At 40.1% G+C, this 15,892-nt stretch overlaps 1 protein-coding gene across 8 annotated transcripts in view; it reads right to left on the reverse strand.

The window, feature by feature from the left end:
- Positions 1-305: 305 nt before the first annotated feature.
- ATF1 (activating transcription factor 1) overlaps positions 306-15,892 on the reverse strand; it is a 58,088-nt gene continuing 42,501 nt past the window's right edge. For 7 of the 8 annotated variants that reach the window (XM_010385340.2, XM_030939362.1, XM_030939357.1 and 4 more), the window contains 4 exons: positions 12,145-12,275; positions 7,277-7,459; positions 7,029-7,188; positions 306-1,809 (listed from right to left, as the gene is read on the reverse strand). In XM_010385340.2, coding sequence (XP_010383642.1) covers positions 1,665-1,809; positions 7,029-7,188; positions 7,277-7,459; positions 12,145-12,275 — 619 coding nt within the window. In that variant the 3' untranslated portion in view covers positions 306-1,664. The remainder of the gene's footprint in view (positions 1,810-7,028; positions 7,189-7,276; positions 7,460-12,144; positions 12,276-15,892) is intronic. The other variant, XM_030939359.1, reaches the window with a different exon arrangement.

Below are 15,892 nucleotides of genomic sequence, written 5' to 3' on the forward strand. Positions count from 1 at the left end.
CAGTCTTTTGACATAACCCAGTGACCTCATACCTCCCATATTTTTAGGCCTAATGGGCCACCAGTTTGAGATTCTGGCTTTACACAAGGTAGTAAGTGGTGTAAGTAATCCCCCTGGTGATCAAAGTTTTTTTTCTTTTCTAAGTGCTGTCAAGTCAACAGAGTCCCATTTTAAAAGACCCTTTTAATGAGAAATTTCATCAGGAGGATCAAACACAAATGTATCAGTTAAGATTTCTACATAGTATTAGGATAATTAACAGTATGGCCACCAGCAAGCTCATCATTCATATACCAAGCATTATATTTTACATTCGGTAGACTATCAAATGTCCTTTAATTTCACAGACAACAATATGATACATACTGTGTAAGAAGCACACAACAGTTCTGCAGTACAATTTTAAACTGTATACAAATTGGAAATACAGATGTTAAACACTGGTGTACTGACAGTATTTCTGAATTTTAGATAAACTGCATACAAAATTTACAAAGCAAGTATTAGCCAATCTGAAAACTTTACTTCCTATAATATAAAAATGATACTTTGAGATGCAAATTTTACTAAACTATATAAACATTTAAAATAATCATTAAAAACTCAACATTAGAATTTATAAAGATCAGCTATAAAAATATATTGGCAGTCACTTTTCTTATAAAGGTACCATTCACTACATTACAAAATAGTCTCTAACATAAAATTGCCTTAATAACTATAATAGAATCTGATAAACCTTACATTATTAAATTGATTATAAAATCTTCTTGGAAAAACTTTGGTATGCATCTTCAGAAGGTTTTTAAAAAATAATATTTTAAGGGCCTGTAAACATTCCATTCTACTAAAGCACAGCAGAATAAGTAATGGATATTCAACTGCATACAGAATATAGAATCAAAAGAACAATTTATTATGTATTTGTAGAAAATCACCATTACCAGAGTAAGCAAAAAAACCAACTATTTAAAAGTATCAAACTTTTAAACAGTTCTTTTTCCATTCTGATAACAAATGTTACAAAATCACCATACTCCATTCATGTACCTTAGATGCCTTTTAGGATAAGATCTTAAAAATAACCCACTCTCAAAAATCCATTCAAGTCCAATAAACAAACTTTAAAAAACCCACTTAAAAAGACTTGACACTAGAACAAGTACACATAATCAGAACACATACTTTATATATTTAGTAATGTACTAGGTTTTCTCTTACCTTTGTAATTTAGAATTTATTGGCAGAAACACACACACACACACACACATATAACTAAAAAAGGTAAATTTCAGCAAAGAGAAATGCAAACCTGTAGGGTAAATTGATTTACTTTTAAAAATTCAGTTTATCAAATTTCATCTTCTCTGCCATTTTGGATTGGCAACTATTGGTTATTTAGAAAATTTAGACTGCTGAAAGTTCATTTCTTGCTCCTTGAATATGTTTAATTTCTACAAAGCTTCCAGTTGTGCCCGCAGTTTCCTTGAGGTCATTTTTCACTTTCTCCTTCTGTCACTAGATATCGTGCATAAGATAGTTATCCTTGAGTTGGAAAAGCCTAAATAAAAAGCTTAACTTTTGACCTTTTAATTTATAAAACTCCACTAAGAAATCCATTTAATTTTTATGCAAGTTCACAAAAATATTTTCTTTCTTAAGAATCAAACACTTTTATTGGAATAAAGATCCTTCAAAGTTTTTAACTCTTCTATTAGAGTTTTATTTTGATTTTCCAGGACTGCAACTCGGTTTTCCAGGCATTTCACATATTCTTTCTTCTTTCTGCGACATTCTCGAGCAGCTTCTCTAAATATTGAGCATTAAAAAAACATTTAGAAAAAACTTCACGTTCTTTAAATGGTAAATGTTCTTCAGTAATTTTCCGTGGTCACCTTTTTTTCTCTTTAAAATATCATCTACACATAGTGAACACACAGATCTTAAGTGTAGAATTCAGTCAGTTTGGCAATTGTGTGTACCTATATAACCCACACCTGTCAAGAAAACAGAACATTCCCACTGTCCTAGAAAGTTCCCTCATGCCCCTTCCTAGTCAGTCCCCTTCCAAGCAACTATTGTTTTGATTTTTATCACCAGAGCTTAGTTGTTTTCGTGTTCTAGAACCTCATGTAAGAGCGTCATGCACGACGCACTCTTGTATCTGGTGTCCCTTCACTCAGCACATCTGAGGTTCATCCATGTTGCTGCGTGGGGGGTTGTTCCTTTACATTGCTGGACATATTCCACTGTATGAATATAACCACCATTTGTTTATCCAGTCTCTTGGGCTGTTTCTAGGGTTAGATGCATAGGCACGTTTTTGTGCCAGTCTTTTTGTAGACAGGTTTCATTTCTCTTGAATAAATACCAAAGAGTAAAATTATGGGTCCTCTGGTTAACTTCTGACACATTACTTCTTTTATTTAAGTTCAAATTACAAACAATGCTTGAGCAAATACTCAGTTCTATGCATGTTCTCTTAAAACATTTCTGTGAAGTCATATGTAAGTTTATATACATATAGAAACAGGAAGTATTGGCCAGGCGTGGTGGCTTATGCCTGTAATCCCAGCACTTTAGGAGGCCAAGGCAGGCAGGTCACCTGAGGTCAGGAGTTCGAGACCAGCCTGGCCAACATGGCAAAACCCCATCTCTACTAAAAATACAAAAATTAGCCACAGTGGCACATGCCTGTAATCCCAGCTACTTGGGAGGCTGACACAGGAGAATCACTTGAAGCTGAGAGGCGGAGGTTGCAGTGAGCCAAGATCGCGCCACTGCACTCCAGCCTAGGCAACAGAGCAAGACTCTGTCTCAAAAAAAAAAAAAAAAAGTACTATTTTAAGATTTTCATGCTATATATGTAGATACTATTTGCAACTTGCTTTTTAAGTACACATCTCTCCTTTTAAAAGCACTGTACAAAATCTATCCCCTCACAAAAATACTTTTATTTATTTATTTTTACCTTTAAGCTCTGTTGGAGTTAACAGATTTTTAAGTGGCTTCCAGTAAACATTCTTTTTCTTTTTTCTTCATTTTGAGACAGGGTCTTACTCTGTCACCCAGGCTGAGTGCAATGGCACAATCACGGCTCATTGCAACCTTGACCTCCTGGGCTCAAGATTTCCTCCCACTTCAGCCTCCCAAGTAGCTGGGACTACAGGTGCACACCACCACATCAGCTAATTTTATTTTTGTAGAGATGAGGTCTCAGTATGTTGCCTAGGCTGGTCTCACTCCTGGTCACGGTGTTGGGATTATGGGCGTGAGCCACCCGCTCAGCCTCCATTCTTTACATGTATTTCTACACATGTATTTCTTGCAGGATCACAAGCTATACTCACTTAAAGTCAAGAGATAGTGCCAACTTATATCCATTGAAGTACAGAGAAATGGGGGGGCGGAGGGGGGGAGGAAGGAAAAATTCCCAGAGTCAAACTAGAAAGAAAAACGGGGAAAAACAGATATGCCAAATTGTCCTTCAGAGTATCTGTACCATTTACATTCCCACAGGCAGTACAGGAGAGTGCTTGTTATGAACATTTTAAAATGGTTGTCAGTCTAGTGGCTGACAAAAAGTGAACCTCATTGCTTTAACATTTCCCTGATTATGCATAAAGTTTGGAATAACTTCAAGTTTACAAGGCCATATTTCACAGACCAGTTTCCTTCTGTTAGGTCTCTTATTTACAGAAATAAATCTTTATATAATCTATACATCTTGTAATTATTTCTCTGTATACAAAAGTTGCAAATATATTTCCCAGTTAACAGACTTAAATTTTTAAGTTTGTTTACATTATCTTTTGTCACATACAAGTAGAAATGTGGGGCAAGTAGATACCATAAAACTCCGTATTTCCCCCAGTAATGTATGTGAGGTACCCCTTTCCTTATATGCCCAATGACAGTATTACCACTTTATAATTTTTGCCACGTGACATCTCATTTCTTATTTTTATAGTTGTAGTACATACGTATATGACCCTAAAACTGCCTATCATTTAGTTTATCTTCTAAAATTATATCATACTTCGTGTATTCTGTTGCAACTTGCTTTTTTTTCAAATTTTCTAAGATTTATTCATGTTGAAATGATTATTCATTCAATCATTACAGATAAACATTCCATTGTATGAATACAGTCACAATTTATATACCTATTCTTTTTTTCCCCCATTTTTATGTTTAGGTTCAATATGTACCTATTCTGATCAATGAATCTTAAGGTTGTTTCCTGATTTTTTGCTGCTATGAAAATTCTTATACACACTTCCTGCAAGTTTCTCTCAGTCACACAGACTAAAACAGGTGGGTCACAGAGTATACTCAAGTCAACTGTACAAGATAAGGCCTAATTTCCAAAATGGCTGCACCAGTTTTCACTCCTATAGTAGTATCTATGAATTCTTGACCATTGTTCCAAATCCTTGCCAACTCTTGGTTAGATTTTTTAAAATTTTTGCCAATTGGGTGGGTATAAAGCATATCTAAGTATGTAGCATTAATGTGCATTTCTTTGATTACTAATAAGGTTGAGTAGTCTTTTATATGATTATTAACTACTTGTGTGTGTGGTTTTTTTTTGTTTTATTTTTGAGACAGAGTCTTGCTCTGTCGCCCAAGCTGGAGTACAATGGCGTGATCACGGCTCACTGCAACCTCTGCCTCCGGGTTCAAGTGATTCTCCTGCCTCTACCACATCTGGCTAATGTTTTAAATTTTTTTTAAGAGATGGGGTCTCCCTATGTTGCCTAGGTTGGTCTCAAACTCCTGGGCTCAAGTCATCCTCCCGCCTTGGCCTCCGAAAATGTTGGAATTACATTTGTGAGCCACTACGCCTGGCCTGTATGTTTTTTTCTATTAAAATGTTTTTGTTTATATTTATGGAGTACATGAGAAAATTTGTTACATGTATATAACGTGTACTGGTCAAGTCAGGGCATTCAGGGTGTCCATCACCTGAGTATTAATAGGTTTTTGTTAAGTATGGCCATCCTACTCTGCTATGAAACACTGAATTTATTCCTTTTATTTTACTGTGTATGGGTTTGTACCCTTTAACTCTTTTCCTCCTCCTCCTTGCCCCTCACCCTTCCCAGTCTCTGTTATCTATTTTTCCATTCTCTCTTTTTTCTTGACATAGGATCTTGCTTTGTAGCGCAGACTGAAGTGCAGTGGTGCAATCATGCTGCCTCAACCCCCTGGGCTCAAGCAATCCTCCCACCTCAGCCTCCCGAGTAGCTGGGATTTTAGACACACGCCACCATGCCTTTTTTTTTTTTTTTGTAGCAATGGGTATGTTGCCCAGGCTTGTGTTGAACTCCTGGGCTCAAGTGATCCTCCCGCCTTGGCCTCCCAAAATGCTGGGATTACAGGCATAAGCCACCATGCCCGGCCCTATTTTTCCACTCTTTACTATCATGTGTTCAAATATTTTAGCTCCCACATATAAGTGAGAATGTGATATTTTTCTTTTTGTGCCTGGCTTATTTCACTTAAGATAATGACCTTCAGTTCCATCTATGTTGCTGCAAACGACATGATTTAATTCTTTCTTATCCATTTATCCACTGATGGACACAGAGTTTGATGCTATTAGCTATTGTGTGTGAATACTGCTGCAAGTAAACTTATGAGTACAGGTATCCCTTTGATATACTGATTTCCTTTGGGTAGATTTCTATTTTTAGTTTTTTGAGAAATCTCCATACTGGTTTTCATAGTGATTGTACTAGCTAATTTTAAATTTTTTTAGGCTGGGCACAGTGGCTCATGCCTGTAATCCCAGCACTTTGGGAGGCTGAGGCAGGTGGATGGATCACCTGAGCCCAGGTCTGAGACCAACCTAAGCAATAGGGCAAAACCCCATCTCTACCAAAAACAAAAAAAATTAGCTGGGTGTGGTGGTATACACCTGTAGTCTCAGCTACTTGGGAGGCTGAGCTGGGAGGATCACTTGAGCCCAGGAGGCAGAGGTTGCAGTAAGCCAAGACTGTGTCACTGCACTCCACTGTGGGTGACAGAGTGAGACCTTGTCTTAAAAAACCCCCACAAAAACCAAATATAACTTCTCTACTTTTTGAACTTTTTTGTTAAAAATTAAGACACCAACACAAACATTAGCCTAGGCTAACTAGCCTAGGGTCAGGATCATCAATATCACTGTCTTGCACCTCCATACCGTACCCCACTGGAAGCTCTTTAGGGGCAATAACACACAGAGAACTGATATCTCCTATGATAACAATGCCTTCTTCTGGAATACCTACTGTAGGGACTGCCTGGAGGCTGTTTTACAGTTAACTTTTTTTTTTTTTTTTTTTTTGAGACGGAGTCTTACTCTGTTGCCCAGGCTGGAGTGTAGTGGCACAATCTCGGCTCACTGCAAGCTCCGCCTCCTGGGTTCACGCAATTCTCCTGCCTCAGCCTCCCGAGGAGCTGGGACTACAGGTGGCCACCACCATGCCCGACTAATTTTTTTGTATTTTCAGTAGAGACAGGGTTTCACTGTGTTAGCCAGGATGGTCTCGATCTCCTGACCTCATGATCTGCCCGCCTCAGCCACCCAAAGTGCTGGGATTACAGGCATGAGCCACCATGCCTGGCCTACAGTTAACTTAAAAAAAATAAAATAAAATAAGTAGAAGGCATACACACTTTAATGCTAAAATATAGTAAATTCATAAACCAGTAACATATTCACTTATTATAGTATCAAACATTATGTTCTATACATAATTGTATGTGCTACACTTTTACATGACTGGCAGCACAATAGGTTTGTTTATACCAGCGTTGCCACAAACATGTGAGTAATGTGTTGCACTATGACATTACCATAGGACTTTTTCAGCTCCATTATCATTTTATGGGACCACCATCATTCATATATGTGGTCCATCGTTTACTCAAACATTGTCATGGAGCCCATGACTGTATACAGTTCCAGTTAACATCTGGTTATGTTCTGAGATTTGTAAAAACATTACCCATTCTGGTAGTATGATTTTACTACCTACCTGTTTTTCATTAACCTTATTTCTCTTTTCAATTGGGGGTCATCTGTCTTAGTTGTCTGAGAGGTAAGAGTCACAGGAGATGTCATCACTACAGTTTGTGGCAGAGAAGTAGCTGAAGGTGTAGTTCGGATCTGATACGTTTGCATATCTCCTGATGCAGCTAGAAGGCAAACAAGAGTGAATGAGTTAGTTGGTTAAGTGTCTCTGAGAGTGTTAGGAGATTTTCTGTAGACAGAAAGCATACTTACTCTGTACTACCACCTGATTGCTGGGCACAAGTATCTGCTGTCCATCAGAGGTCTGTGCATACTGAAGAATAGTTGTACCTTGCTGAGTACTACCTGAATTTGTCATGGTTAATGTCTGAAGTCCCTGTACTCCATCTGTGCCTGGACTTGCCAACTGTAAGGCTCCATTTGGGGCAATGGCAACTTTAATCAAAGAGAGAAAACAGCTATTGTAAGGTTATACAATACACTAATTCAAAGGAGTGGCAAAAAGCCCACAAACACTATTTACTAAAACAGGTATGAATGCAGTTCTACTTGGTAACTGCTGACTACTTTAGGTGAACTACATGTAAAAGGAATAAAACAGCATTTTTTTTTTCTTTTTTTGATGGAGTCTCACTCTACTGCCCAGGCTGGAGTGCAGTGGCACAATCTCAGCTCGCTGCAACCTCTGCCTCCTGGGTTCAAGCTGTTCTTGTGCCTCAGCCTCCCAAGGAGCTGGGATTACAGGTGTGCGCCACCATGCCCAGCTAATTTTTGTATTTTTAGTGGAGACAGAGTTTCTCCATGTTGGCCAGGTTGGTCTCGAATTCCTGACCCCAGGTGATCCACCCGCCTCAGCGTCCCAAAGTGCTGGGATTACAGGCATGAGCCATTGCGCTTGGCCCCATGATAGTTAATTTTTAAGAAAAAATAAAAAGGAAACATAAACATACTTTGTAATTTTGAGTCAAAAGCATTATAAAGGTTATTACTTCAAAATATTTCTGAATAGATAATGTGCTTATGGAAAAAAATTCAATAGAATAAAAGCTTATATAATGAGAAAATAAGTCATTTTTATACTGTTTCTTAGCTCCATTGGTACCACTGTTAAACGTATTACGTTATTAAGATATTTACTTAAGTGATAGTTAAGAAATGTAATCTATTCATTTACTTCCTAGTGAAAATCACTAATAAAGATAGCAGAAAGCCATTGTGTAGAAAACACTACTTAGCTCCCCACAAACATTTGTTCACTGAATTATACCTGTGTTCATCCTTTCTCCTCAGCCCTTAAATGCCCATAAGGCATGACCAAATAGAAAACATTTTAGCATTATTCAATTCCCATATAATCTTCAGAATTGAATGCCTCATCTCTGTACTCTCTTTTTGGATTACAGTTATGTAACTTTTTTTCCTTTTATGTTTTGGCTACCACGAAGCCAAAATACATGTATATGTGTGTATTTTGATGGAAAAATATTTTTTTCACACGTTCATAATTATCCCTCCCCAACTGCCCCAATTTTAATTTATGAGTTTCAAAATATTTATTAGCTGGAGTGCAGTGGCGTGGTCCTGGTTCACCACTGCACTCTACCTCCTGGGTTCAAGCAATCCTCCCACCTCAGCCTCCCAAGCAGCTGGACCTATAGATGCACACGACCATGCTTAGCTAATTTTTAAATTTTTTATAGAGATAGGGGCTCCCTGTATTGCCCAGGCTGGTCTTGAAATCAAGTGATCCTCCCACTTTGACCTCCCAAAGTGCAGGGATTACAGGCGTGATCCACCATAACAGGCTCAGAGATTTGCTGTGAAGTTATATTAGCAATTAGTTTCAATCTTTTTCCCTGCAACACATTATTATATATATATATACACACACACACACACACACGTATTTATATAAGTATAAACATCAATAAAATTAAAGGTCCCATTATCTATCTCTATTTCACTGTCCCCCCTCCACCCCCATCCTGAGATAATTATTATTTTTGGTGCACATGTTTCCCATTATTTTCCTGTGCTTATACAGGCTTTATCAGTATCAGACTTGAATATACTTTAGCCATTATGTTCAGTGGCAAAAACCACAATTACTTTTACACCAACCTAATATATCAAAATACATACCTGTAGATGCAAATGTTTTGATATTAATATGTTAATACATATTTTCATTTTGCAACATATCTTCCTGTTCCTAACATGTGTATTTACCTGTTAATGTGCTGTATTTATTCTAAAACTGAGCTGTCTGATAGGGTAGCCATTAGCCCCATGTGGCTATTTAAATTAACTAAAATTAAACAAAATTAAAATTTCAGTTTCTCCACCAGCCGTATTTCAAGCACTCAATAGTCACACACGCTTTAGTGGCTACTATTCTGGGACAATGCAGACATAAAACATTTCCATTATCATACGAAGTTCTACTGGCCCATGCTGCCCTAAATACTAGTTTGTACTACACTTATTTCAGTGATAACATGTGAACCTCCCCACTACCTCCGATCTCTGCTCCCAAGCTTCTTTCCTTGCAACCATTGCTCCCAGTTTCTTTCTTTTTCTTTCTTTTTTTCCTTTCTTTTTCTGAGATTGGTCTTGCTCTGTTGCCCAGGCTGGAGTGCAGTGGTATGATCAGGGCTCACAGTAACTTCGACCTCCCAGGCTCAAGAGATCCCATCTCAGCTTCCTGAGTAGATGGAACTAGTCACATATCATGATGCCCGGCTCTTTTTTTTTTCTCATTTTTCTGTAGAGATGCAGTCTTGCTATGTTGCCAAGGCTGGTCCTGAATGTGGCTCCAAGCAATCCTCCAGCCTCAGCCTCTTAACATACTGAGATTACAGGCATGAACAACCGGGCCTGGCCCCCAGTTTCTTAAAAGATATCCTATACATATATTCTAAATTAATTTATTCATAACAAACTTAACTGAAAGCCTACTATATGCCGGGTCCTATATGTCAAGGATGTAGTTGTGAATGAAACAAATAAGGTTCTTTCCCTTAAGGATGCTATATTCTAGTAGGGAAAATAGATCATAAATAAGCTAATCTATACTTACATACATACAGTCTATAATTAAACTAATGTGTACTAACTTAATTATATGTAAATGCTATAAAGAAAAATATAGGAGATTAAGGAAAACTAAAGGGAGGAGCCACAAGTTTGAAAAAGAGTGGTCTCTTTGTGGAAGTGACACTTAAGCAGAGCAGGGGTGTAGGATGCAAGCCATGTAAGGATCTGGGGGAAGCACATGCCAGGCATGAGCAACGACAACTCCAGAGATGCTGACGCAGAAACAAGCTCGTGTGTCTGAGGTTCAGTTAGGAAGTCTGGGGCGGTCGGAATGCCATCAAGTGGCAGGAGATGAGGTCAGAGTGGTAGGCAGATCCTAAATGTAATGCCTTGTAAGATCTGGATTTTATTCTTTTTTTTTTTTTTTTGAGACGGAGTCTCACTCTGTCACCCAGGCTGGAGTGCAGTGGCCGGATCTCAGCTCACTGCAAGCTCCGCCTCCCGGGTTCACGCCATTCTCCTGCCTCAGCCTCCCAGGTTGCTGGGACTACAGGCGCCGCCACCTTGCCCGGCTAGTTTTTTGTAGTTTTTAGTAGAGACGGGGTTTCACCGTGTTAGCCAGGATGGTCTTGATCTCCTGACCTCGTGATCCGCCCGTCTCGGCCTCCCAAAGTGCTGGGATTACAGGCTTGAGCCACCGCGCCTGGCCGATCTGGATTTTATTCTAAGTGTGATAAAATGTCACTAGAGGACTTTGAGCAGGAATGATGTGATCTAGTTGACATCTTAAATAAATCACTTTGGCCACAGTATGGAAAACTGATTATTAGGGCAAGAATGGAAGCAAGATGACCAATGGGATGCCTACTCCAGTAATTCAGATGACAGCCTAAACTAAGCTGGTGGTACTTGGAGATGGCAAGAGGTAGTCAGATGGGACATATATTTTGTGGCAAGACTGAATGAAACTTAAAGATTAATGTTAGGAGTGGAGCGGGAGACAACAAATAGGCAGCACAAGTAAATTCCTTAGGGTGATAGAACTCAATCTTGATTGGTGGTATTATACTATTCTACACGTTTGTCAAAACTCATAGACTTAAAACTCCCCAAAGAGTGACTTTTACTGTATTTAAATCAAACAACAATTATTTTTAACGAATAGGCAGGGGCCGGGCGTGGTGGCTCACGCCTGTAATCCCAGCACTTTGGGAGGCCGAGGTGGGTGAATCACTTCAGGTCAGGAGAGTTCGAGACCAACCTGGCCAACATGGTGAAACCCCGTCTCTACTAAAAATGCAAAAATTAGCCAAGCAAAGTGGTGCACGCCTATAATCCCAGCTACTTGGGAAGCTGAGGAAGGAAAATCACTTGAACCAAGGAGGTGGAGGTTGCAGTGAGCCGAGATCATGGCACTGCACTCTAACCTGGGCAACAGAGCGAAACTCCATCTCAAAAAAAAAAAAAAAACAAAAGCCAGGAATGTTCTGAAAAGAATTATACTAATATACAGCAATTATGTATGGAACTACATAGATATAAGAAGGAACAAAATAAGGCCGGGCACAGTGGCTCATGCCTGTAATCCCAGCACTTTGGGAGGCCAAGGTGGGTGGATCACCTGAGGTCAGAAGTTCGAGACCAGTCTAGCCAATATGGTGAAACCCCCTCTCTACTAAAAATACAAAAATTAGCCAGGCATGGTGGCACACGCCTGTAATCCCAGCTACTCCGGAGGCTGAGGCAGGAGAATCACTTGAACCCAGGAGGCAGAGGTTGCAGTGAGCCAAGATCGTGCCACTGCATCCAGCCTGGGCGACAAGAGCGAGACTCTGTCTCAAAACAAAACCGTATCTAATGATGTAGGTCTCAGTTCCCTCATACATTGATAACTGCCTATATCACAAAGTTGTTGTAAGGAGTAAATGAAATAATGCGAAACAGTACTTTGCATTATTCCTGGCTGAAAACATCCTTTAATAATCATCACTATCAAAGTATGACAGTTTTTCTAACACCATGTCTTTCTACAGAAAAGTCAGGTTTTGTGTGTTTATAACGTGGAAATTGATTCCTGTACATACTGTACTGTCCGCTGCTAGTCTGATAGATGGGAGTTGGAACAGACATAGAAGTGACACCAGAAACTCCAGAATTTTCTCCGTCTCCTTTTCTGCCCCGTGTATCTTCAGAAGATAAGTCTTTCAAAATTTTTCTGTAAAAAAACAGAACTCTATTAAACATTGGTAATGTGAATGACTTCACAAAAAGAAAAATTTTTTTTTTTTGGGACAAGATCTTGCTCTGTCACCCAGGCTGGAGTACAGTGGCGCCATCACAGCTCACTGCAACCTCTGCTTCCCTGGCTTAAGAGATTCTTGTGCCCCAGCCTCCCAAGTAGCTGGGACCAAAAGCGTAAGCCACCACACCCAGCTAATTTTTGTATTTTCAGTAGACACGAGGTTTCACCATGTTGGCCAGTCTGGTCTTGAACTCCTGGCCTCAAGTGATCCACTCATCTCCTCTTCCCAAAGTGCTGGGATTAGAGGCATATGCCACCATGCCCGGCCACAAAAAGAAATTTTTAAACTTTTTCAATCTCAGATAAAAGTTACAATAATCGGCCAGGAGTGGTGGCTCATGCCTGTAATCCCATCACTTTGGGAGGCCGAGACCAGCGGATCACAAGGTCAGGAGCTCGAAACCAGGCTGGCCAATACGGTGAAACCCTGTCTCTACTAATAATACAAAAATAAACTGGGCGTGGTGACGGGCACCTGTAATCCCAGCTACTTGGGAGACTGAGGCAGGAGGATTGCTTGAATTCAGGAGACAGAGGTTGCAGTGAGCCAAGGTCGCACCACTGCACTCCAGCCTGGGCGACAGAGTGAGAGTTCGTAAAAAAAAAAAAAGTTACAATAATCTACCAGACATTTAAACTATTATTCCAAAGAATCCTTTTATTTAGCACATATTATTATAATGACGTGCTCCAGGCTGATTACATATTAAAGAGTAAAGAGGGCCGGGCATGGTGGCTCCCACCTGTAATCCCAGCACTTTGGGAGGCTGAGGTGGGCAGATCACTTGAGATCAGGAGTTTGGAGACCAGCCTGGTCAACATGGTGATACCCCATCCCTACCAAAAATACAAAAATTAGCTGGACACTGTGGTGTGTGACTGTAATCCCAGCTTCTTGGGGGGCTGAGGTAGGAGAACTGCTTGAACCTGGAAGGTGGAGGTTGCAGTGAGCCAAGGTGGTGCCACTGTACTCCAGCCTGGGTGACAGAGTGAGACTCTGTCTCAAAAGAAACAAAAACAAAAAATAAGAACCCATAAAACAGTTCTCCAAACGAAGTAGGTAAGAAAAACTACTATAAAATGCAGAGTATCAATGATGAATAAAATTGCTTATTTTAACAACAAGAGGTAAATATGATCCCATGGATAACCCTCAGACTTGGTGAAATGGCACTAATGACAGGAATAAGGGATGGAAAAAGTATTCCTTGATAAAAAGAAAGGTCTTTCAAGACAATTGGGGATGGGCGAAGTGGCTGATGCCTGTAATCCCAGCACTGTGGGAGGCCAAGGCAGGCAGATCACCTGAGGTCTGGAGTTCAAGACCAGCCTGGCCGACATGGTAAAACCCCATCTGTACTAAAAATGCAAAAATTAGCTGGGCATAGTTGCTCACGCCTGTAATTCCAGCTACTTGGGAGGCTGAGGCAGGAGAATTGCTTTAACCCGGGAGGTGGAGGCTACAATGAGTGGAATTTGTGCCACTGCACTCCAGCCTGGGTGACAAAGTGAGACTCTGTCTCAAAAAAAAGACAGAAAAAAGACAGAAAAAAGACAGAAAAAAGAAATGCTTAAGAATTCTATGTTCACTGTAGAAAAATGAGAAAACTGAAATACTTATGTGAAAACAACAACAAAAAAGGAATCACAAAGGAAAAAGAGAGCCCTTAGAATGAAAAGGGCTCTTTTATCTATGCCAACTTCCCAGCTCATGGAGGAATTCCCTAACATTCCTGACAACCTCTACTTCCAGAAAAATGGCACCCACTATTTCCAAAAAGTAAACCATTCTATTATTGAATAGTTAGAACCTTTCCTTTTTTGGGTCCAAAGCTAGTTCCATCCAGTGAAACTAAATAAATTTATTTATTATTTTTTTCTTTTCTTTTGAGACAGCCTCACTCTGTTGCCCAGGCTGGAGTACAGTGGCATGATCATGGCTCACCCCACCTTGACTTCTCAGACTCAAGCGATCCTCCTGCCTCAGCCTCCCAAGCAGCTGGGATTATAGGTACATGCCATCATACCTGGCTAAATTTTTTTTTTTTTTTTTTTTTTTTTAGTAGAGATGGGGCCTATTTTGCCCAGGCTGTTCTTGAACTCCTGGGTTCAAGTGATTCTCCCACCTAGGCCTCCTAAAGTGTTGGGACTACAGGCATGAATCATAGCAAGAAATTTAAGCCTAATCCCAATTCTATATCTGTGCCCTACTTTGCAATATTTGATAACTGCTACAAGTCTTCCTTATTCTAGGCCAAATACTTTCAGTTTTTTCATGTGTTCTTCTGTAACATGTTGAAGATCCTTCTCCAGTTTGGTCTTCTTTGTGTGGACTGTTGTCCCACCAAGAGCTAATACAACTGTAGACTATATTAAGAGAAGTTCCACAGGAAGCACAATGGAGGTGTCAGTCCTATAGGACTCTGTTTTAGGCATTTCTGTAGAATAGTCACAGTGCTTCCTAAACCTGCCTATGTAATAGAATCATTCTGGAGAGGTCTGTTGAATCTAGATTCCCATCTGGTGGCCATGATTGAGTAAGTAGGTCTGGAGTAGAGCTCCAGATTCATTTAACAAACTGCCTGCATGGTTTTTTTTTCCACAAGCCACCTCTGTCCAATGCCTGCATGGTCCTACAGCCAGTCTATCATGAGACTGTGGAATGCTGCGCCCATTTATTTTTCCATTTTAAATTATGAAACACTTTCTGAGTATAAAGAAAAGTACAGGGGAAGATGCTGCATCTGGCGTTGCCATGGCTGTGCCTTGGCCTGTGCAGCCTCCTGGTGGGGCAGGAAGAGGCCCTGAGCGCCATGGATCTCCTGGAGCGAAGCCGGCCCTATGTGGTAGTGCGCAGGCAAAACCTGGTGTTGATGGGAACCATTTTCAGCATCCTGCTGATGACTGTTATCCTTATGGCATTTTGGGTCTACAAGCCCAGTTGGTGTCAGTGACAGCCAAGTAAACAAGTTCTTCAATGAGTACTTGGAATAGGATAAATTGTGCTGAGCATGGGCCAATGGAGAAGCTGAAATCAGAACTTTCCTACCTGAAAATAACCTTTGGTCTGGACAGTTGGTAAATGCTAAATGATTTAGGAAAAAACAACTACTAGCAGTTCTTTTTTCTTTTCTTTGAGACAGAGTTTCACTTTTGTTGCCTAGGCTGGAGTACAGCGGTGCAATCTCAGCTCACTGCAACCTCTGCCTCCTAATTTCAAGCAAGTCTCCTGCCTCAGCCTCCTGTATTACAGGCGCGCACCACCACACCCGGCTAATTTTTGTGTTTTTGGTGAAGATAGTGTTTCACCATTTTGGTCAGGCTGGTCTTGAACTCCTGACCTCAGGTGATCTGCCCACCTGGGCCTTCCGAAGTGCTGGGATTACAGGTGTGAGTCACTGTGCCCGGCTTTTTTTTTTTCTCAACACTGTAAAGCAAATAATTGGCCACCTAGTCTGCTTCTCAGTGTTTCTTTTTATATCTGACTATGCTTAAGAGCAAGACCTGAAAACTCCAAATTCAGTGTAAAG

The sequence above is a fragment of the Rhinopithecus roxellana genome, chromosome 10, assembly GCF_007565055.1.
Source record: "Rhinopithecus roxellana isolate Shanxi Qingling chromosome 10, ASM756505v1, whole genome shotgun sequence".
Classification (NCBI taxonomy): domain Eukaryota; kingdom Metazoa; phylum Chordata; class Mammalia; order Primates; family Cercopithecidae; genus Rhinopithecus; species Rhinopithecus roxellana.